We start from the raw sequence: 23,266 nt of genomic DNA on the forward strand, positions 1-23,266 counted from the left end.
TTATTATAGTTCTAATAAAAATACTAAATTAATTATTATTTTTGAAAATGCTAATCAGTTCAGCGTTTTTATCGTTAGGTAATTTTTTTAACTGTTGAAAGATTAAATTAGAAAAATTTATATACATAAAACGTTGAACTAATTAGTATTTTAGGACAAGATAAAAATGCTAAACTAATTAGCTTTTTTACTTAGAGATAAAATGTTGATTTATTCATCATTTTTATTAGGGCTACAGTAAATTAGATTTTATTTCGTAATAAGTTTGAGTGATAGTCTATTTCGGAAAAAATAAATTAGAACAGGGCTAGTTTAGTCAAAAACTCTCAAATTCTCGAAAAAAAATGAGTGAGAGCTTGCTTACTCTCACCGAGTCACCGGCCGTGAGCAAGAAACCAACCGGAAGACAAACACTTGGAAGGGCATTATAGTAATTAGCCACCTCGTCATATCATTATTATACCCCCCCCAGTTCTATCGCATTCGCACACCCACAGCTCGAAACCTGCTCGATTCCTTTCGGAGTCCTCCCATCCATCGTCTCTTTCTTTCTCGTAGGAAGGCAGGAAGCGAAAGAAGGTTTAAAGATGCTCGCTTACGGCCTTATTCGATCCAACGCGCGCACAAAGGTTTCAATCCGATCTCTGTTCTTAGTACAAGTCTGTAGCGGAGTCTGTTGTTGTCAATCGATGTCACGATATAAATTGCTTCGGACTGCTCCTGGTGTCGCTCGACGGATTCTAGATTTTTTAATTCCTCGGTCTTGTGTTAGATCCGAGATAAGTGAGTGATTTTTCGAATGGCTCACCTGGTAGGTATTCTTGTTTATCGGAATTGAAAGTCAAGGATTTCGTGAAAGATTTTTAGGTTGCTTTTTATTTGGACATGTTTAAGTCGGTGAGAATGAGTAGATGCAAGTGGGTATGATGTCATGCATATGGGTAAGTAAAAGTTGTCAAATTTGATTTCAAAATCTTTATGACTGGCGATTTTTAATCATGTTTGTAAGACTGTTTCTTATAGGTAGTTCATCATTAACAAATTGATAGTGAGGCTTTTTGTATTGTTTCTCTGTCCTTGTCTATTTGCGTTGCTTATTTAAAATTAAATTGCAATCTCTTTCGCACCTAGATTAAATAAGGGACTCCATGCGAGCATTTAATCATGCACAGATGTGCGTAATGGTGTTTGTCTTTGAAAATTCTATGCTTCTATTCATGTGAAAATCTTGCTCTGTTCTGTTTCTTTGAAATAAGTTGTGTGCTTAGAAATAATTTGTACTGTTTTCATAGAGTTTTGAGTTCTGGTCTGTTCATAGTTGAATTTAAGCTATAGTAAAAGTTGCTCCTTGGCTATGGGTCCCTTTGCAATTTGCTTGATCTCCTGTTCTTTTTTATTCTCTTTAACAGGCTACCAATGCTATAAGGTATCTTGCCAGTGCCGGTTGCTTGCAGAGACATGCACCTCAGTGTGCTACTTCATCTGTGAGACATGTGAGTTCAGAGGCATCTCTGCCCTCTGAGCCACCGGAAGAAAAAGGGTATGAAGATTATAATATGTTAGACAGTTTTATAACTTCAATTTTAACTAATAGTCTGCTATCGGCATTTCATGTCTACGGGTTGTGGCTGTTATAGGCTGCTTATTTTTAATGTCAGCTATTCTAGTAATGCATCCTCTCTTAGAATACTGAAATTGTTTCATGGTATCGTCTTATAATTATATTTAGGTTTAAGGGACATGATATGTTGGCTCCTTTCACGGCTGGATGGCAGAGCAATGATGTGCATCCCTTGATCATTGAAAAATCAGAGGTACTAAGAAGTTATGTCATCTGTCTAATATTCACTCTTTCTGATTTTCACTTTTATTTGCATATGGATAATAGTTCAGGCAGTATGATTATATCCACAAATCTTTGAGCCAACACCAAATATGTGGGTGGGCTTTGTGGATCATCATTCAAAGTTTGGCATATCTAATTCTGACCTCATATAGTTATACGCTATTTTACTAGTCATTTAATTGAACCATGCTTGATTGTTTCACATTGTGTATCAACATTATGCTGACCTACCTCTGGCTATTGTTGTCTAAAATAATAGTATAAAGCATGCAGGGTTCTTATGTTTATGACATCAACGGGAAGAAATATCTAGATGCTTTGGCTGGACTGTGGTGCACAGCTTTAGGTACCTTAAACTTTTGGATGATTGAGTTTCCTTCTTTTTCTGCAAACAATTTTCTCTTTCTTTTGTACTTCTTAGTTACTTAATGCTATTGAATTTCCTTTCTTTGATCTTCTTCTGTAAGCACTTAAATCCAAGATTTGAAAAATTAGGATCACTTAAATCTAAGGTTTGAAAAATCGGGATCGGTCTTCTGAAAAAACGATGCATATCGGTTGTATTAGCCTATCGGTTGCCTAGGTCGGATCAGACGTTTTTTAATTATGTAGATTCTAGATATTATTTAAAAATATAAAAAAATATAAAAATTTAGAAATAATGACAAAAAGATAAGAAATAAAGAAAAAAAACTATGGTGCAATGAAATCTGAAAAAAGAAGAGATTAGAGAGAGAGCGAGTGAAAGAAAACTAAACAAAAGAAAGAAAAACTTTGGTGCAGTGGAGAAGAAGAAAAGAGAAAAAAAAAGAGCGGAAGAAATGAAAAAGCTAAGAGAGAAATAAAGAAATAAAATTAAAAAGTTATATACTAGATTTCGTCAGAGTTTGCCGGAGTTAGATTTGCGTCGCTGAAGTTCACCGGAGCTAGATCTCTCCATAAGAGAAATAATAACAATATGATAAAAAGAGAAAAAGAGAAATAAAGAGTGAAAGAGAAAAAGAGAGTGAAAAAGAGAGTGAAAAAGAGAAAGAGAGAGAGTTCGGATCGGGCCTGAATTGGGATTGGGTTTGGCCGATCCCGATCCGGCTAACCATGCTTAAATATTTTTTCTTTTACTTTTTAGTTATAAGAATTTGTAATCACAAGTTTTTCATCTATAATTATTCTTTCAACTTTTTGCCGCTAAACTTTTTGAACCCTATGGTTCTAGCATCAAAGAGAATCACTTTATCCAGTTAGTTGTAGAGATCCAAGACCACTAGTTTCAGTAGAATTTAGAAGAGTCCCCTTACCTTATTTGTGCTCTTCTTTTACCCAGTTTAAAATACAATCATACAATATTTATCTCCTGTTCCTAATCCTTGAGCGCCACATGTCAAACAGTTGGTAGTGTGCATATCAAGAATCTACCATATAGTCTGATTTCTTGCTGGTAATATATAAAAGGAAAACGATGACTCAAAATCATTATGTGAATGTTGACAAGCAGTTGGTGACATGATGCTGATAAATACTAGATATCATTCATCACTGTTGTACGAACAGACATTTTTTTCACAATAATAGACATTTGTAGTCATTATCATAATAGTTAAAGCATATTTATTTGCATATAGTATCTATTTCATTCACTTGTTTCTTATGTACGTCATTTTCAATATTTTCAGGTGGAAATGAGCCGCGGCTTGTCAGAGCTGCAACTGAACAATTAAATAAATTGCCATTTTACCACTCCTTCTGGAATCGTACAACAAAGCCCTCTTTGGTACATATAAGTTATTCACTATATGCAAACTGCTATTGCTTCAAGTAATTGCACATATAAATTATTTATGATTTTCAATAATTTTTCTTTCCTGAAAGTTCTGATATTGCTCTATGCACACTGCTTATCTGTACTTTCCTCTGTATAACAAAAAAGATCCATATATATAGCTTAACACAGGGTTCCATGCCTCAAGGAATTCCTCACCTATAAATTGATTTTGGTATAAGTATATCAAGTTTTTTCCTACTCCTCTAGCTATCTTGTTTATTGGCTTCAAAAGCTGCCATTCCTTTTCTTTTGCCTTTCATAGTGAGCAAATTAGACATTTAATTTGAGTTACTGGAACTTTCAAACTACTGTTTTCCAGGATCTTGCAAAGGAAATTCTTGAGATTTTTACAGCAAGGAAAATGGGAAAAGTGTTCTTCACCAACAGCGGTTCAGAAGCAAATGATTCCCAGGTCTGTATTTTCTTATATAGTCAGTTGGAACAATTGAGGATTTTGTCATGCAAGTTTAGTTTAAATAAAAATCATTTGTTATACTTTCTGATGATTTTTAGCATAAAGTAAATAACCAGAAGCTCTTGGGGACATGATATTAATTTGAGAGAAACTGAATCATAACTCTAGCAGATGCTCTTCTCAATGAAGATTGTTACACAATGTTCACTGAATCAAGAAAGCCACTTCAATTAATTGGAAGAACATATATTGAATAGAATTTCAGTTAGGATGCGTGAAAGGATCTATTTAGGATGCAGTATCTGAACCTACTTACAGAAGTATTTCAATGGATGGATGACTTTTTGCAGTGAACATCTGAATGGGGAGTTATGATAATCAAGGGCCGAATTTTTGTTACGTTTAAGTGAATGATTGTAAACTGCTGTTCAACTTTCTTAGATTAGTAAGGTGAACAATACTTGCATGTTGCATAAGTAGTCTGAACATATATAATGGCTAGACAGAATTACCTTCTGTCATTCCATTACTTTTAGAGTTTTAGGTGAATAATTTTAAATGCTGTTGTTCCAACTTTCTTAAATTACTAGAGCAATACTTGCATGTTCCATAAGTAGTTTGAACATAGATCTGGCTAGACAAAATCACCTTCTGATATTCCATTAGTGAAAAGTTAGATGACAGCCTTGTTTTATAGTTCACATTTGATTCTTCCTTTAAAAACAGAAGACTATTGACATCCTCTTTAAGTGGTCAACCAAATGAATACAAATTAATTGTTTCTGAAATGTAATATTTTCTTTTTTGCATTTGACTGCATCAGGTAAAACTAGTATGGTATTATAACAATGCATTGGGGAGGCCGAACAAGAAGAAATTTATAGCTCGATCAAAATCGTAAGTTAATGCTTTGATCTGTTGTAAGTTCTATTTAGCATTGGACTTTAAAAGTTTAAGAAGCAGATTCCTCTGTTCTTATTTTAATTTCATAAAATGGGTGGGGCACTGGTGTGGGTAGAGTGGGATTGGTGGAGAGTTACCACTTGTAATTCAGATCCATCAGAAATCACCTTCCCATGGGTTATGCTCAAACCATAGTGGGGGATAATTTCCTTTAGATTATAGTACTTCATTCCTCTAGCTTCCTCTTCTTTTTGGCAAGTCTCTCTTTTAGTGATGTACTGATATACATATTTGGGAGGTTGGACATCCAAACAGCCTCTTCTTGGTTTTAACATTAAGTTTCTGATGCTCTTTGGCAGGTACCACGGGTCAACATTAATATCAGCTAGTCTATCTGGGTAAGCAACAATGCTTTTCTTTGTATTATTAATGTAATATTCTTCAAAAAGTATAAGATAAGTCGGTCTACGTTATCTGTATGTTTGTTAGGATATATCATGTTTTTATGTCCAGCAGTAGTTTTACCACTTTCCGATTAAGATGCCTATTGTGCAAGAATTGTTCTTTTTCCATTGAAAATCATTGATTTATCAACAATCTGCTGCATCTACAGTCTTCCAGCTTTGCACCAGAAGTTTGATCTACCTGCACCATTTGTATTGCACACAGATTGCCCCCACTATTGGCGTTTCCATCTTCCTGGTACTTATTTACTTGCTAGTTTAGGATGATCTGGTTGTTATTATTGCAGCAACTAATCTGGAAAAAATTATCAGGTGAGACGGAAGAGGAATTTTCTACCAGATTAGCAAATAATTTGGAGAATCTTATTTTGAAAGAAGGACCTGACACAGTATGTTTTCTTTCTCATCATGCCTGTCTTTGAATGCCAGTTGTTATTAGTAGTTGATTTAGTGTATGCTTCCAGATTGCTGCTTTCATTGCCGAACCTGTTATGGGTGCTGGAGGAGTTATCCCTCCTCCAGAGACCTATTTTGAAAAGGTGAGTGTAAAACATATCTACCTATTGTATGTAACTTTTTTGTTTTATTCCATAAATGTGATCTATCAGCATTCATTAAATGTGTGATATTTGCTTTTAAGTGGACAACAATGTTGTTTTTTTGGGGGGCATAAAATTTCTTAGCTAGGGTATGTCATGGTAAATTTTACCGACTTTATCAATTGGTGAAAATACATGGAGCAGATTAAGATATCAACAATTCATGAGCATCTGCACACACGTATTTCATTCCAGTCAGTTTTATAATGCTTCATAAGTTAAGATATCTGATACCAAACAAGGAGCTAGTACTGCTGAGAAATTTGATGTCATCACCAAATCTCTAATCACAAAACTTCTCTTTCTTCACTAAAGTGTAGTTTCTGTGTGATTTTTCATTTCTGCAGATTGTCATGAATATTATTATGTATTGTTAATCTTTCTGCAGATTCAAGCTGTCGTAAAAAAGTATGATATTCTTTTCATTGCAGATGAGGTACGGAGTTCTTATGTGGGAGAATAGAAAGAATTCTTGTAATCTCTTGGTGCCGGTATCATTGTTTTTGTGTTCTATGTAGGTTATTACTGCATTTGGAAGGTTGGGGACGATGTTTGGATGTGACAAGTACCACATTCAACCAGATCTCGTCTCCATAGCAAAAGTGAGTACTGTGATGTGGTTGATTTTGCATTTGTCAGAGAAGTTTTGATGTTACCCTTTATTATTTTAGGCTCTTTCATCTGCGTATATGCCCATCGGTGCAATTCTTGTTAGCCCAGAAATATCTGAAGTAATACACTCTCAGAGCAATAAACTTGGTAAGCTTTTAATCAGGTGACAAACTCTTTTTTTTTTCTTCTTGAATATCTCTTTTGACACTATATTATTCCTTATTTTCAGGTTCATTCTTTCATGGATTTACATACTCAGGCCATCCAGTATCTTGTGCTGTCGCACTAGAGGCACTTAAGATTTATAAGTAAATTATACTACACTGCTTGTGATCGCCATCTTGGTTATGTATTATCACCAAAGAAATTTAACACATCATGTGATGCGAATAGAAATGACCTAAAAACATCCATTTGGTTTAATATTTCATGAATCTTGATTTTCAGGGAAAGAAATATTCCCGAACATGTCAAGTCTGTATCTCCAAGGTTCCAGGAGGGCATCAAAGCCTTCTCAGAAAGTCCCATTATTGGGGAGGTACTATTTGCTTATCGCCTGTATTTTGTGATATTGGTGTTTCATTCTTCTTAGTTGAAGACATCTTCATGAATGTATGCATGCAGATCCGTGGGAAAGGGTTAATTCTTGGGACCGAGTTTACTGACAACAAATCTCCTAATGATCCATTCCCTTCTGAATGGGGTAAGTTCAACATTTGCCATGAGCGGCAATAATTACACAACTCTAGATTGCTTTACAAGAATGTGATGCTCTGAATACATAAACAATTGCAAAATGCAGTAGCAGATCAAGTACTTACAGTTTATGTTTGTGGCCTTAGGGGTAGGTGCAATATTTGGATCTGAGTGTGAGAAGCGTGGAATGCTGGTTCGAGTTGCTGGGGATAACATAATGATGTCGCCACCCCTTGTGATATCGCGAAATGAAATCGATGAAGTAAGATGACCGTAATTTTATGCACATTCACTAGTCAACTCAATTTCTACCAACAGCAAAAGATGGGACTTGCCCCTCTTGTTTCTTTTCTTCTTCTCTCTGTCATTTTCCTTGGTGACTTGCCAAGTTGGAGAAATTGCTTAATTTTTTTTAACATTTTCTCTTATTTCAGTTGATAAGCATCTACGGAGATGCCCTGAAGTGTACAGAGGAAAGAGTGGCAGAGCTCAAATCCAAGCAGAAACCGTAATCCTGGTTTAGCATCAGGCACTCTTGAATGTACTTACAGAATAAGATGCTTCTTTTTGTAGTTAATAAATGGCAAAACATTGTATGTGTCAAGAAGATCACTGTAATGGATAATTAATCAGGAAATGCTATGTTTGTATTCTCTCATTTGGCTATCAGTCATTGTCCTTTTTTATTTGAATCAAGTCATTGTCCTATTTTACTCACAACATCTGTATGGTTTGCTATTAAATCAACCTCTAGTGGTAAAAATTATTGTCTATGTGCGATGCCATTAAAGTTATAATATCCATCAAAAATTTTATGCCAAAGCACATCTTTGATCCCTCTTATCCACCAGGAAACAAACATGCGGCAAAACACTACCTTTCATTAAACTTCAGATGTGAGCAGATAGAAGACTGCAGCTGTAAACCTTTAATCACTGACTTTTCCATTAAAAATCAATAATATTTTCGGTATTATCCCCTGGTATGTGAGGATCAATAGACCATTTGAGCGATAAAGAGAAGAAACATGGCAGTAGAACATTGAATTAAAAAGAAGATTCCAGGTCATTTATTATTCCAGATGTTGAAACTTTCACTGCTACACAAATATGGTCGAAAGTTTAGAACCGTAGGAGCTAACAAGTTCATTACTGAGCAACAGTAAACTAAAACTATCTATTCTGTCGATCTAACTGTATGTGTGCCTTAATGTTTTGCATCTTCTTCCTCACAAAATTTTGTGTATTTCTCGGAATCCATCATCGAGTTCAACTCTCCTGCATTGCTCAATTTGACCTTGATAATCCATCCGCGGTCATATGGGCTGGCATTAATCTGAGTAAAAGCTATTGTCTTAGCATACATAAGCGCTCCTTGAAATGCAAAAATTATGAAGAGAAGTAACAATAAGATTCACTAATAATAACGAGGGAGATATTGATCAACAAGCTTCAGAAAAGTAAGTGCACATTTTTAGAATTCAGATAACTAAATGTGGGAAAAATTGCATATAACAAAATATCTTGAGCTTTTTAGAAAAATTCCAGCATCAATAAATATTAACCTTCGTGCTGCTTAAAAAGTGAACTAAAGGAGAACTGCCATTACTAACGCTGAAGACCACGTACTATCGGTAAGAAATTAGAGATATGTTTCTGAGTTATGAATGAAGTATGAGTGCAATATATGATTGATAAGAATACAAGGGAGTTGAAGATAATGAGATGACAGTCGCATATACTTATTTGGTTTTAATCATTTTTGTTTACTTTCTGTGCTACTTTCAAGTTCACATGAACAGTCCTGTTTGAAACAGTACAGATGAGAGACCATTCAAGTTGGGATGATTTTAACTTTGTTAATAGGTCTAACAAAAGAAGAAATTTTTTTGAAGAAAATAGAAATGAGAGAGCAAACTAAGAAATGAATGGTGGTAAAAAGAATGACGTTGAAAGATGTGCCATGGTAAGCAAAAGGGTATGTTTGCTATAGATATAGATAGAACTCAGCAATCATTCTAAGGAAGTAAACCTTTGACAAATGCAAAGTCTGCAAGCTAATACTTACCAGTCCAGGTGATTCACTAAGGTGAGTGTTTACTTCGACTATTTCTCCAGATACAGGAGAGTTGATATCACTGCTTGCCTTCACACTCTCAACTGCACCAAAATGTTTTCCTTGTGTCACATTAGCACCAGCTTCCGGCAGTTCGACAAATACGACATCACCTAAGTGGTCCTGAAAACAGAGGAATACCATATATTTATAAACTAAATAAAACATATTGAAAACACTATGTACTGATGATGAACATAAGAATGTAATAAACAATTCATCGCTCTTCTGGCAGAGGTCAGACATGCCATTGCTCATCAAGATGAATAATGCATATATATACAATGGAGTAAAACTGACAACTAAATGCTTTCTTGACCTTAGTAATATCATGGCATATTGGCATCATTGAGTTTTCTCTTTTTGTTATCAAAACAAAAACCCAGGCAGAAGTACGTTCAGCAGAGCTATTGATTTTCATTCTCATAATTTATTGTCACTTGGCATGTTGGTACCCATGCCAGTGGATAGTTCTTCAGAAGTGGTTTTCATGTCATGCCCAGATCCACTCCTCACAGCAATCTGAAATGGAAGTTTCAGTTTCTTTCATTTTCGTGGTCCTCTATGGAGTTTCCAGGAAGGTGTAAATGGACACAAACACATACATTGAACCAAATTTCCAAACAGTTGGTCTGGAAACTTGAATGCAATGATATCAGATTGTTTAGGAAACATTTTCTCAGTAGTTCAACCATCAAATGCCCCACCATCTTTCCTAGACTTTAAACTGTGAAACAAAAGAAGCAACCTAAAATGTCATAATTTCTTAATTCTTCAAGTTAAAAGTAAAATTAATGCCAAATGTGCTTCTGAAAAAATTAGAATGAAACAAAAGAAAATGGAAGCTATCAAGTCAAAAGAGTGATGATGGCATGCCTTAGCTTTTGCCAACCTACATAGAGCAAACAAGTAAGAAACTGAATTAAATTTGCTAGCATAGTGGAGCTGATCAAGTTATATAGTCAACCTGAGCATGGTCTGTTATTCCAACTGTTGCAGAATCGCCATCAACTTTAACCCATTCATGTGTATCAGCATACTTCAAATCCTTCACAACTGCCAAGAAATATGATTAGGATGAGAGGTCTGTTCAGCAATTTTGACCAAAGCTATGCCCATAATCATGACGATTGATACCAAAGAAAAGTATATAATCTCCTTCGCTTCTCCTCATAGTATGTTAACATATTGCACAGATACAGAATGTGTACTTGTGAATTGTATGACAAAAGACGAAATGATGAAGCATATTATCTTTATCAGTTTCTGCTATATACATAGATATCTCTATCTTTAACAGTTCCTCCCACAGGAGACCAGGAAAAAGGGAGTCCTAAGCTAATATAAAAAGGGAGTAGTTTAGTGAAACTGAAGCTATGGTTTCATATCAAGTTGAATTCATTGGGGAATTGATCTTCACCTCTATTGGATAATCCAACATCCCAATTTCTCTAAAAGGTAGCATTTTCACGAACCAAGAGGAGCCCAACAAAAAGAATAAAAAAACCAAGACAAAGAAAACAAAACCACTAGTAAAAATCCGATATTTAGCTCAAAAAGAACAAGTTCTTTCGGTTTAGAAGCACCCAGAACTACGATCTAATGGAACAAGACCACAGTAGAATCCTCCAGTTCACCAGTGACCAAAGACATGAGATAGAAGGTTAATGATGGAGAACCTACCGGTCGAGAATGCTCTTGGGAAGGTCGAGATCCTTAGATACGAGGCGGCCCGCGAAGCCAACAACAACCTCGATGCCATTGATCGCACTCTGCGCCGTAACCTAAGCTCAATAGTAAATATTAGATTTATAGTCGCCAAAATTTATATTGATATTCCAAAAAATCTTAAACAATCCTTTGATCTGCCTCGAGATGCAAAAAAACCATATATTCATATATATATATATATATAGAAAGAGAGAGAGAGAGTAAATAATGGCAGCAAAAGTTGACCCCGCTATAATCTCGACACCATAACCAAGTTTCTAAACGGATTTAAATTTAATCTAATTAAATTTAGTTATATAAATGGATTAATCCATCTAATTTGTTTATTAAATGAATTACATTTGTATTTATTACCTCAATTAGATCGATCCACCAACACATTTATGACACAACAATATAATCATAATTCAAATAACATGTTAATCACCTAATTAACTTATTTACAATAAAAAAATTAGTTTATAACATGAAAATTTTATTTATAACCTTAATAATTTATCACTCAATAATACATTTATGTTCAATATAATTCACTTCATAAATAAGATGCGTTCAATTATTTATGTTTGTATTACGAGGACTCGAACTTGAATTCGATCTGACTAGATTACCACTGTTATTTCTTATTAATAATAACTATTTATTATTAATTTTCTTATCTTTCTTTTATCAAAAGTAAAATGGTTCCTAAAAAACTTAAAATTGATCATATAATTAATGTAGTTAAGTAGTAATTATGTTAAGAAAAAATAAATGAGGAATCTAATAGGTTTAAATGGAATTATCTCTAACTAGATTTCAAATACTTTAGTCCTATAAACTTGAAATTTATTTTTTATAACTAGATTTTATAAATCCCCTTTATAGAAATATATAACTACGGCGCCGTCGAGACTTCCCTAAAAACCCGAGCAAAACCCTTCCATTGCTCGCTTCCCCTCCACTAAGTGATGACCGTCTCCTCCGTCTCCTTCTCTTCACCTTTCTTCTCTCCCCAAAGCTTCTCCATCAATGTAAGGCCCTCTCATTCCTCTACCCTCTTACGTTTCCTGTCATTTGCGGAACTAATCCATGGGTTCTTCTCCATTTCTCCACAGAGAAGTAGCAAATCGAAACGGGTTCGCTTGGCATCACGAATTCCTTCTTTGGGAAGGTCCTTTACCGTGAGAGCAGGCCCAAAGAGGATAGCTTTCGGCGATGATTGCAGAAGGGGGTTGTTGGCTGGGATGGATAAGCTAGCCGATGCTGTTTCTGTTACCTTGGGGCCAAAAGGTGACGTTTAAAAAAAAGAAGAAGAAGCTAATATACGTTTAATGCATTAAACTTCTCTTATTTTCTGTGTGGTATTAGGTTCTTCTTTCATTGGTTGTAATCTTAGTCTTAAAAAATTGGATTTTTCATAATTTGTATTACTCGTATTTACTGCTTAATTGGCGCTGTTCTGGAAGTGGTATTGACAGTATTATAGAGAAGAGAAAAGGAGGAGAGAGTGAAATTCTCTTATTTGCTTGGAAAACAAGGAGACGAGAGAACAGAAAAGGAGGAAAAAGTTATTTTATTTATTTATTCAGTGGGTTCATTATTCTGCTAGTCAATTGACTTGAGCAAGTTCATTCTTCCAAATTTCCCATGCTTACACCTGTTTAGTTGATCCAGGCAGGCAACCACCATCCTAGACTGTTCTTATAGTAAATTAGAAGATAGGCTGATTCTCCTTTTATGAAAAGATTGAAATATTATTTCCTACCTGCATTTTGTATTGAGTTATTGTGTGGACATCATCAGCACTCGTGCTTAGTTGATACCATATTGGTCGTGAATGCTTGGTTGACAATGATGATAACGATTGCAATTTCGAGGGAAATTGAAATCCTAATCCTACTAGGTCAAGTAAGATACGAAAAGTCAAAACTGAAACTGAGTTGGAAAACACGCTAAAAACCAAATTAATTCTTTTTTAATGTTGAAAAGCCTCTCTCACCAAATAGAGGAAAACAAAACCACGGATTTGATCACACACGGATCAATTTAGTTCACTTAAATCGTAGATATATGATTCACTTACAATCGTTCTCACCGCACCAACGGCTATTGATTTATGTCCTTCTCATACTCGCTCTCCTTGAATTACTCTGTGAAACTAAATTGCCTCCGGTTGATTGTACTCGATGTGGATCACAATAGCTCCCCTTTGGTGGTAGCCATGTATTAGCTACCAGTTAAGCTCCTTTGCTGTGCTTCAAGAAGCCAAGCACATGGACAATTGAACTCCTCACACTTGATGAAAAATAAGCTCCTTTGAGGCTCCTAGAACTCTCTAATTATGATCTTTGATCTCTCTTGAGTTTCTTCAAGTTTTCTAACCTCTGTGGTCCTTTAAAGTGTGGATGAACATCTGTAATTCGGATTAAATGAATTACAAAAAGAAATTCCAAGTCTAAAACAATTTATGAACCTTTCTTCTCAATTTTGGTCGAAGTTCTAATTATTTGAGCTCGGCTCGCACTTGACTTATATTCCATATATGTTCCATTGCCAAAATTGTGCTGTGGTTAATCGAGTAAACCATTTTTATAGTATTGTTGAAATTTTTTGTTTTACACTACACTTTGTTTCTTCAATTTCTTTGCACATATAACTCTTCCATAAGTAGTGTGACTTAATCATACATAAAACACTAGATTGCACTACATAAATACTAGTATTTTGTGTTCACAAGTTTGTCATTGTAAAATATTGCCCTTATAATTAATGACTTGACTAGACTCTTGAGTAAGAACATGGTGAATCAGTGATCATAATAGTCTCCTTGAACATGGTGAAGCTGTGATCGTAATAGTTTCCTAACTTTTGTGGTAGCACATAGCGCACACTATAGGCTTCCTGAGACAGTTATTAAGAAAACACCATATACCATGTCCTGTTATTGTTGGTACTGCAGCATTTTCAGCCATTATGTAGATGACCATTAATGCTAGCTGCTTTCAGATGAAGATTCATTTTTCCTCAGCTGAGATCATGTTTATAGACAACATGTCCCTCTTTAGCATTTAATCTCTATACCAAAAGCAAAGAAACTTTAAGCCCTGATTTTCGTCATTTAAAACTGACTAGATCATTGCAGGGCGGAATGTTGTTATTGATGAACAGGGAGTACCTAAAGTAATCAACGATGGTGTTACAATAGCTCGGGCCATTGAACTCTCAGATTCAATTGAAAATATTGGTTCCATGTTACTTCAAGAGGTCCTTACTGCAACTTCCTTTTCCTTCTTTTAAAGAGCATGTGTTTCGGATGCTTAGACTGTTGCTTTTTCTTTCTGAACTATATTAATCAGGTCGCATCCAAGACAAATGACTCTGCAGGTGATGGGACCACCACTGCAATTGTTTTGGCCCGGGAAATGATCAAGTTGGGGTTGTTGGCAGTTGCTACTGGGGCTAACCCAGTATGTTTGAGAAAGGGCATTGATAAAGCTGTCAGTGAACTGATTCAGGTCTTGAGGAACAAATGTGTTTCTGTGAGTGGAAAAGAAGACATAAAAGGTAAAAGTGTTCTTCAAATGGATGGTAGAAGATATGACACAAGTTCATGGAAATCTTAACTTTGCTACTTATTTTTTCAGCTATAGCTGCAATATCTGCTGGAAATGATGATTTTGTTGGGGATCTTATTGCTGAAGCCATAGAGAAAATTGGTCCTGATGGAGTAATCTCTATTGAATCGTCCTCCTCTATTGATACTATAATTGAAGTTCAAGAGGGAATGAAGGTATCTTCAGTTGATCTTGTGGATGACATTTCAATTTATTGTTATTCACTGACCATATAATTATCTTTACAGATCGACAAGGGGTATATATCCCCACACTTCATCACAAACCAGGATAAATCATTAGTCGAGTTTCAGAATGCGAAAGTACTTGTAACTGATCAAAAGGTGACAAATATCAAAGACATCATCCCTTTGTTGGAGAAAACCACTCAGCTAAGTGTTCCGTTATTAATTATTGCTGAAGATATTTCAAGTGAAGTGCTAGCTACATTGGTCCTTAACAAATTGAGAGGATTATTAAATGTTGCGGCAATCAAATGTCCTGGTTTTGGAGATGGAAAGAAGGCTCTTCTCCAGGATATTGCTCTGATGACAGGTGAATATATATATATATATATACTTCTAATTTTCCAATTATTTGGATTCTGAAGTTTCTGCTTTGATTATCCCCATGAACATTTTTTATTATGTGAAGAGGGACAAAACGTAAAGTTGACTGATACTGAACACACCATTTTGCTGTAAATATACCTGAACCTGAATCTCAATATTTTGGGAGAACATGAATTATTTTGCAAAAGTAGTTCATTTTGTACCATTGGGTTTCTTATCTTTTATGAGAGTTCATTTCTTCATACTTCGTCATAGTACAACCGCCAATATCCCATATTGACTGGGATCAGCTACATGAATCTTTTTTTCCTTATGTTCAGTTCTTCATCATATCTATCCTCATTGTGTCTACTGTCTCTTTCTCACTTATGCATTCTAGTGTTAGTTGATGTTTGTTTTCTGAGTAACCACTTTCAATACCTCACTCTTTCTTATTTTTACATTCTGAAATTTGTGGATTTGTTTTTGTCTTTCTTTCTTTTTGTTGTATTTTATCTTCATTTTGTCCCTGAAGCAAAAAAGAAAAAGATTAGTAGCAAAGAGAAGCTTGATTGGAGAATGGTTTGAAAATTGAAAAAAAAACAGTGTATAAATGAAGAAGGTATGATTTGTTTCCTAGCAATTTTCTTTTGTAACTTGAATAAAGGATTTCTGTAGAAAACAAAAGCACCTGACAGAATATTCTAGAATATTATTTTCTAATATCTGAAAAACAGAAAATAGTGCTTACACTTCTAGCTTCCTCAATCTCTGCTTTGCCTGCTTCTTTCCTTTCCTTCCTTACTAGTAGAACTGTTAGACTCGCATAGGTGGGGTGTCATGTCAAAACAAACAGAATAGGACATGTGGCCCCCAGATATTCATGGATTTCTCGCAATTATAAGATTGAATGCTATAACTCCTATTAGTATGAAAACTGGGTATCGGTTCAAAACAAAATTCATTGATTGAGGTTAAGTGACATTGGCATTAGCATTTTCTTTCGGAGGGAAACAGAGGGTTCTCGTTGATTCAAACCCTTGGTACAAACAACTCATACAATGGATTAAACATTACTCAACAAGGCCTATAGGTTACTTATAACTATATTCTGCAATGATGCAGGTGCAGATTTTCTTGCCAGTGACTTGGGCTTGACACTTCATGGTGTTACATCTGACCAACTAGGTATTGCTCAGAAGATAACAATAACAAGTAACTCAACAACAATTGTCGCAGACCCCTCTATGAAAGCAGAAATTCAGGCAAGAATTTCACAAATAAAGAAAGATATTGGTGAAACTGAAAGTGCCTACCTGTCAAGGAAGCTATCTGAAAGGGTTGCAAAACTCTCAAGTGGTGTGGCCGTGATCAAGGTTAGCTGCTTCATTTCATCTGTATCAAGCTCCTTTGATATAAGAAGCTGAAATATTGAACTGCAATTACTTACATGTGGTAGTTTTTACAAACATAACTTTCTAAGCTTTTGGTTCATTAAGGATTCAATGAAGAATGTGATCTATCCCAATCATTTGTGACTGCTTAAGATGCATGTTAACCTGTATAAGCTATCCACGTCGAATATTAGCAGCCTGTGACCAGCTTAGATTTCTGATGACTCCGGTGCTTTGATCTGGATAAGAACTTTGGTTAACATTATGTATTTCTGTTTAACGTGTAGATTGAAATGTCAGGAGTAAGTGAATCTTGTGAAATTTGTTAGGGTGTTGCTGTGGATTTTGAAGAAATGCAAATGATATTTAGGTAGGGGCACCCACTGAAGCTGAGCTTGAGGACAGGAAACTTAGAGTTGAGGATGCGAAGAATGCAACTTATGCTGCCATAGATGAAGGCATAGCGCCTGGAGGTGGGGCAACACTCATACAATTGTCAAAGCATATCCCCGTCATTATGGATCTTATTGATGACCCAGAAGAAAAGATTGGGGCTGGCATAGTTGGAAAGGTCTGCTTTCTTCTGTATCTGATTGATATTATCATCCCATAGCTTGATTATGAAAAGTGGTTGCAGAAATACATTTTATCATTGTATAGTTGAGTCATTCCTTATACTGAAGCAAATCTTCTGTCTTCCATTTTTGTTAATTTAATTAATTATTTTACTAGTGATATTCTTAGACTACTGTTAAAGCACAAGTAGTTATTCCCCCATATTGCACTTGATTGCATCTGCACATCATGATGCCAGGTTGAAAACTTTCATTGTGAATTTCTAGTCATGCACCAAATAGAAAGATAAGCAGGAATTACTCTTATGTTCTAGGTTGTAATAAGATCTAATTGAGGTAAAAGAATCTTTCTCGCTGACAAACATCTTCTATTTCTGACATGTGAGGTGTTGCCATAGATTTATTCCGTAGATAAGGTTCATAGTCAAGTTGATATTATTACGTGGTGATGATCAGTTACTCTCTCTGTCAAATAAAGATGCATATGAATCTAGTTACTATCTTATCGCATAAAATTCTGCCACTTTCAAATGACATATAAGTTGAAAGTCAAGAAGAGGGAGTTTCTTTCGCAAGTCAAAAGAAGTCACTATTAAGATGTATGGTCTGACTCTCAAGCTTTTTCGTTATATTTCAGGCACTTCTTATACCAGCTTCGACCATAGCTCATAACGCAGGGCATGATGGTTCAGCTGTCGTGGAGAAGCTTCTTGCTAGTGAATGGTGGATCGGATACAACGCAATGACCGACAAATATGAAGACCTTCTTAAATCTGGTGTTGTGGACCCATGTAGAGTCTCAAGGTGCGCACTCCAGAATGCAGCTTCTATCACTGGGATTGTTCTAATGACTCAAGCAGCCATGGTTGATAAAATAAAGGAGCCCAAGCCTGCTGTTCCCCTTCTTCCCGGTGTTACTCCATAGCTGTACAACACCTAACTAACTGAGAGAAGCTCTTGTTAACAAAAAAATGTTCAAAAAGAAGGTGAAAGTCTTCCTGTTTCATTATGAAACTTTAGTATTCCTTTTTCTTTAGAGAGAAATTTTGTAGAGTGAAGTTCTATTTAATTGCAGAATGAATCAATTAAAGTATATAATTGGGTGGATTATTCCCCTCATAGTTTGAGATTTGGTTCAGAATTTCTACATTGCTTACTTAGCATGATTAAACGAAGGGCGAAGGCTTCTCTCAAAGGTCAATTTTGGCTTCAGCATAGTCTGAAAATAATTGGATCCTTGTAACTCATTCCCTTTATATATTATAATGGGTCAATTCAAAGTTTCTAAGAGAGTTAGTTATTACTGTAGTTCAGTTGTTGAGTCATTATTATTTAATGATAAGGTTATATTTGATGAATTCTCTTATAGAAGCACTATATATGTTTGGAGTATTATATATATATTGAGCTCATTATAGTTTGTCTCTTTTAAGATAACTTGACAGTGAAAAGAAGATTAGTCCAGTTATCTAATTTATATATCGGCTAGCTTATAATTAGCCTCAACCGTTATGATCTTGGAAAAAAAAATTATATTGTTCAATCTAGTTATCTTAATATCACTAGGATCATCAAATGTACACGTCAGAGATCAAGCCGTCAAATTCTTCGTATAAAATCGTTGTTTTAATCTCAGCCGTTCATTCTGCGGCCCACTGTAAGGTATCAACCCGCGGCGGCTCACCGAACCTGCCGCCGCACGCACATCGAAGGTAGTCTAATTCGTACTCTGCGCATGTTAGCAATTCCATCTTAATATACGCCCTCCTCGTCTTATATTAAAGGACCAACCTTTCTTTCTTCTCTCGCTCTCTCCTCTGTTCTCCGTTCTCTTTCTATTATTTGTTCCAGCTCTTTTGGTGAATCCTTCGTGGGATTTCTTCCTTTTGCCGAGATCTTATCTAGGTTTCTCTTACTGTGATTGATTTTGTTCGGAAATGGCGACGAAGAGGAGTGTTGGTGATCTCAAGGGAGCCGATCTCAAGGGGAAGAAGGTGTTCGTGAGGGTGGATCTAAATGTGCCGTTGGATGGCAACCAGAAGGTTACGGATGACACCAGGATTCGCGCCGCAGTTCCCACCATCAAGTACTTGATGGAACACGGCGCCAAGGTCATCCTCTGTAGCCATCTGGTGAGATCCTTGGGTTCTATCTTTTCTCCTTCTTTTTCTCTTTTTCCGTAGACGGGGTTTTCTCGGATTCTTATGATCCTCTTGTTGCGCTCGTAAAAGTGCTATCTTTGTTGTTCTTTTAGATTTTCTTATAATCGTGTTCTGAACTTTTAGTTATATGCTGATTAATCAATCCCAACTTTTGAGAAGTCTGAAAATTTCTAGTGAGAATGTTTGGTTGTATAGAATGTAATAGAAAAATGTTGAAGCTACTATCGCAATGGTTTGACTTTATATTTGTTACAAGTACATGAATTGTATCGAACTGCTAATTGATAAAATAATAAGGGAAAAAGAAAAAAGATATACGTGTAAACCATGGTATTGACGCGTCCATTTGATTTTGTAACTGTCTTGCGTCATGCGATGCTTTTGTTTGTTTTACCTCGCGTCATGTTGTTTTAAGTGCATTGTTGGTCTAAATGTTCCCACTTTGTTACCCTTTTAAGTTCTACCCAATCTTTGTCGTTTGGAAAATTTATTGGTGTTTATTTAGATGGATGATATGTCACTACTTGCACCAGTTAATGCTACAGTAGATATACTTTCAAGTGTTTGGTTCATCTAATGAGAGGAACTTGGGGGAGAGCGATATTTTTAGTGCGGTTGGGCGAAGATATTAAGATCAATAATTCTTGATTTATCCACTTCTCCTATTATTTGTCTCCTATTCTCGGCCATGGGGACATCACTTTAAGTCTTTGTCTTATTACCATCCATTTGTGGGACGTCATCTTAAATATAGTACTTTGGCAGCCTAATGACCTTGCAGTAGATGATAAGCCTGTGAATTTTGGAGGGATTGTGCTGCAGCCTTAGTATAACCTGCCATTTATCTCCTAAATTTGGCATTCTTTTAACCATAATGTTCAGCACTTTAGCACACCACATTACTTCACTGTTATGAATTTATCATCTTTTGCTATTTTGCTAGATAATTTGGAATTGGTGGTTAATGTTTTGAATTTGCAGGGTCGTCCTAAAGGTATTACTCCAAAGTACAGCTTGAAGCCTCTTGTGCCAAGGCTATCTGAACTTCTTGGTGTAACTGTACGTGGAATCATCCCTCAGTCAATCCCTCTCTTTTTAATTGCCGAATTACACCTTTTGACTCCTGATGATTTGATGCACGCACATAGGTTGAGATGGCCAATGATTGCATTGGTGAAGAAGTTGAAGGATTGGTGGCTGCACTACCAGATGGAGATGTTCTACTGCTTGAAAATGTGCGGTTTTACAAGGAAGAAGAGAAGAACGTTCCTGAGTTTGCCAAGAAGCTAGCATCACTTGCTGATGTTTATGTAAATGATGCCTTCGGTACGGCTCATAGAGCTCATGCTTCAACTGAGGGAGTTACCAAGTTTTTGAAGCCATCCGTTGCTGGCTTCCTTATGCAGAAGGTATGCTTGAGGCCGCATTACTGATGCAATTTGCTATACTTTGCCCATTTCTTTCCATATCGTGGATCTGTGGTCTTGGATGTCTAGGTACATCTGTTTTCTTCATCCTACCATCTCTCGCTGCTAAATAGAACACACTGCAGTTACACGAAGTGTCATTCTGAAAATGCTGCTTGCTTCTTTCCATCCATTTCATGTGGTAATTCTGTAGTTGTTTTGTGCATCGGGTTTGACACTAAAATCTTATATCTTTACATTAGGAACTTAATTATCTTGTTGGAGCTGTGGCCAATCCTGAGAAACCATTTGCTGCAATTGTTGGCGGGTCTAAGGTGTCAACCAAGATTTGTGTGATAGAATCTCTGCTGGAGAAGGTTGATATCCTCCTCCTTGGCGGTGGAATGATTTTTACATTTTACAAGGCACAAGGATACTCAATTGGATCATCACTTGTGGAGGAAGACAAGCTTGGCCTTGCCACAGCACTTCTAGAGAAAGCAAAGTCTAAGGGAGTGTCTCTTCTGCTGCCTACTGATGTCGTGGTAGCTGACAAGTTTGCTGCAGATGCAGAGAGCAAGGTTTGTTCACTTCTGCTAATATTTATGTCGTGTTTCTTATTTTATCATATTGTAGTAGGAAAAAAGTTGAACCGTGGAGAATTTTAGAATCATAGGTACTCTGGATCATTGATCTTAGCATCATTTGAAGTGATGTCCTGACTTGAAATTTCTTGTCATATCATTTAAATTTCAAATTTCGTGTATTAAGTAAAATCAGTTATCAGTTACATTGGGCTCACTATAGACTAGAAGATAGGAGATTCATTACTAGTACATTAGAAGAATTAGCTGTAAAAGTATTCCTTTCCTGGAGGAATAGATGCATTCTCAGACATATGAACTTGTGTTAATTACTCGAAACTAGTTTAATTGGCACGTTAGCTGCTTGTATGCATCGAGGGTTGTCAATTCAGTTTTGATATAATTCTGGATTTCCTGATGTGAAATTTCTTGTCATATCATTTAAATTCAAATTTCGTGTGTTACGTGAGATCAGTTATTAGTTACATTGAGCTCACTAAAGACTAGAAGAGAGGAGATTCAAGTAAAATCAGTTATCAGTTACATTGAGCTCACTAAAGACTAGAAGATAGGAGATTCATGACTAGTACATTAGAAGAATTAGCTGTAAAAGGATTCCTTTCCTGGAGGAATAGATGCATTCTCAGACATATGAACTAGTGTTAATTACTCGAAACTAGTTTAATTGGCACGTTAGCTGCTTGTATGCATCGAGGGTTGTCAATTCAGTTTTGATATAATTCTGGATTTCCTGACGTGAAATTTCTTGTCATATCATTTAAATTCAAATTTCGTGTATTAAGTAAGATCAGTTATTAGTTACATTGAGACTAGAAGAGAGGAGATTCATGACTAATACATTAGAAGAAATAGCTGCAAAAGGATTTCCTTTCCTTGAGGAATAGATGCATTCTCAGACATATGAACCAGTGTTAATTACTGGAAACTTGTTTGTTGGCATGTTAGCTGCTTGTATGCATCAGAGGGTTGTCAATTCAGTTTTGACATAATTCTGGTTTTCCCTTCAGGTTGTAGCAGCATCTGACATCCCTGTTGGTTGGATGGGTCTAGACATCGGACCGGACTCCATCCAAAATTTCAGCGAATCCTTGGATACCACCAAGACTATCATTTGGAACGGACCGATGGGGGTGTTCGAGTTCGAGAAGTTTGCAGTGGGAACTGAGGTAAATGGCAGTACCATCCTTATATTGACAGTCATGTTTCAACTTGTTGATGCAGTGGATAAATTTTGTTAATTCTGTAGGCGATAGCGAAGAAGTTGGCTGAACTCAGCGGTAAGGGGGTAACAACCATCATTGGAGGCGGTGACTCTGTTGCAGCTGTTGAGAAGGCAGGGCTTGCTGACAAGATGAGCCACATCTCGACCGGAGGTGGTGCGAGCTTGGAGCTATTGGAAGGCAAGACTCTTCCGGGTGTTCTTGCTCTGGACGATGCTTGAGCACCTAGAAGAGTAACTGTCTACTACTTCTTACACTGAGATAGCTTGTGCTGAGATAATGTACATTGGCTCTTGTAATAAGTTTCCCTCTTTGAACCTCTCTCAAGTTAGTGTTGTACTGCTTTGCTTTGCTTTTGTATGAGGAGAGCTAATAAAACTATCACTTGCAGTAGCAATGGTGCTATTGTCTCAACTAGCTCTGCTTAATTTCACCTATATTGATCATGGAGTAAGATGAGATTGTTGATCTCTTGTCTTCTTTTTCATACTCCTGAGACATTTGGAATTACGATCTTATACATTTGAACAAGAAAGCAAAGAAAACAGCAAGATAAC

General features: G+C 36.1%; 4 protein-coding genes across 6 annotated transcripts; 3 read left to right on the top strand and 1 right to left on the bottom strand.

The window, feature by feature from the left end:
* The first annotated feature begins 465 nt into the window (after positions 1 to 465).
* LOC140788910 (gamma-aminobutyrate transaminase 1, mitochondrial) lies at positions 466 to 8,012 on the top strand. The gene is made up of 19 exons (XM_073138433.1): positions 466 to 629; positions 1,410 to 1,540; positions 1,730 to 1,814; positions 2,120 to 2,192; positions 3,517 to 3,614; positions 3,985 to 4,077; positions 4,904 to 4,977; positions 5,343 to 5,381; positions 5,597 to 5,685; positions 5,760 to 5,836; positions 5,912 to 5,986; positions 6,435 to 6,482; positions 6,565 to 6,648; positions 6,718 to 6,805; positions 6,888 to 6,966; positions 7,106 to 7,196; positions 7,283 to 7,361; positions 7,501 to 7,616; positions 7,789 to 8,012. The coding sequence occupies exons 1-19, from the start codon at positions 588 to 590 to the stop codon at positions 7,864 to 7,866; spliced, it is 1,539 nt and encodes a 512-aa protein (XP_072994534.1). The 5' UTR covers positions 466 to 587; the 3' UTR covers positions 7,867 to 8,012.
* Positions 8,013 to 8,400: 388 nt separating this feature from the next.
* On the bottom strand, positions 8,401 to 11,447 carry LOC140789949 (glycine cleavage system H protein 2, mitochondrial-like). The gene is made up of 4 exons (XM_073139875.1): positions 11,153 to 11,447; positions 10,437 to 10,525; positions 9,422 to 9,592; positions 8,401 to 8,689 (listed from the first exon to the last, which is right to left on the bottom strand). The coding sequence occupies exons 1-4, from the start codon at positions 11,229 to 11,231 to the stop codon at positions 8,561 to 8,563; spliced, it is 468 nt and encodes a 155-aa protein (XP_072995976.1). The 5' UTR covers positions 11,232 to 11,447; the 3' UTR covers positions 8,401 to 8,560.
* Positions 11,448 to 12,072: 625 nt separating this feature from the next.
* On the top strand, positions 12,073 to 18,443 carry LOC140789410 (ruBisCO large subunit-binding protein subunit alpha). 3 transcript variants are annotated; one of them, XM_073139101.1, is made up of 9 exons: positions 12,073 to 12,213; positions 12,298 to 12,472; positions 14,325 to 14,446; positions 14,539 to 14,746; positions 14,827 to 14,972; positions 15,045 to 15,351; positions 16,473 to 16,723; positions 17,112 to 17,312; positions 17,954 to 18,443. In XM_073139101.1, exons 1-9 carry the CDS (start codon positions 12,151 to 12,153, stop codon positions 18,239 to 18,241), a joined length of 1,761 nt encoding a protein of 586 aa, XP_072995202.1. In that variant the 5' UTR covers positions 12,073 to 12,150; the 3' UTR covers positions 18,242 to 18,443. The 3 variants fall into 3 exon arrangements, 1 of the variants encoding a protein (XP_072995202.1); XR_012109176.1 differs by having other exon boundaries at positions 12,074 to 12,213; positions 17,071 to 17,312; XR_012109177.1 differs by having other exon boundaries at positions 12,074 to 12,213; positions 17,029 to 17,312; positions 17,954 to 18,288.
* Positions 18,444 to 19,077: 634 nt separating this feature from the next.
* Positions 19,078 to 23,123, top strand: LOC140789411 (phosphoglycerate kinase, cytosolic-like). Its single transcript, XM_073139102.1, has 6 exons — positions 19,078 to 19,448; positions 20,460 to 20,537; positions 20,627 to 20,887; positions 21,148 to 21,465; positions 22,497 to 22,655; positions 22,736 to 23,123. Exons 1-6 carry the CDS (start codon positions 19,254 to 19,256, stop codon positions 22,928 to 22,930), a joined length of 1,206 nt encoding a protein of 401 aa, XP_072995203.1. The 5' UTR covers positions 19,078 to 19,253; the 3' UTR covers positions 22,931 to 23,123.
* The last annotated feature ends 143 nt before the right edge of the window (positions 23,124 to 23,266 follow it).

Source organism: Typha latifolia, chromosome 5 (assembly GCF_019914945.1).
Source record: "Typha latifolia isolate L0001 chromosome 5, TyphaL0001v2, whole genome shotgun sequence".
NCBI classification, from domain to species: Eukaryota; Viridiplantae; Streptophyta; class Magnoliopsida; order Poales; family Typhaceae; genus Typha; species Typha latifolia.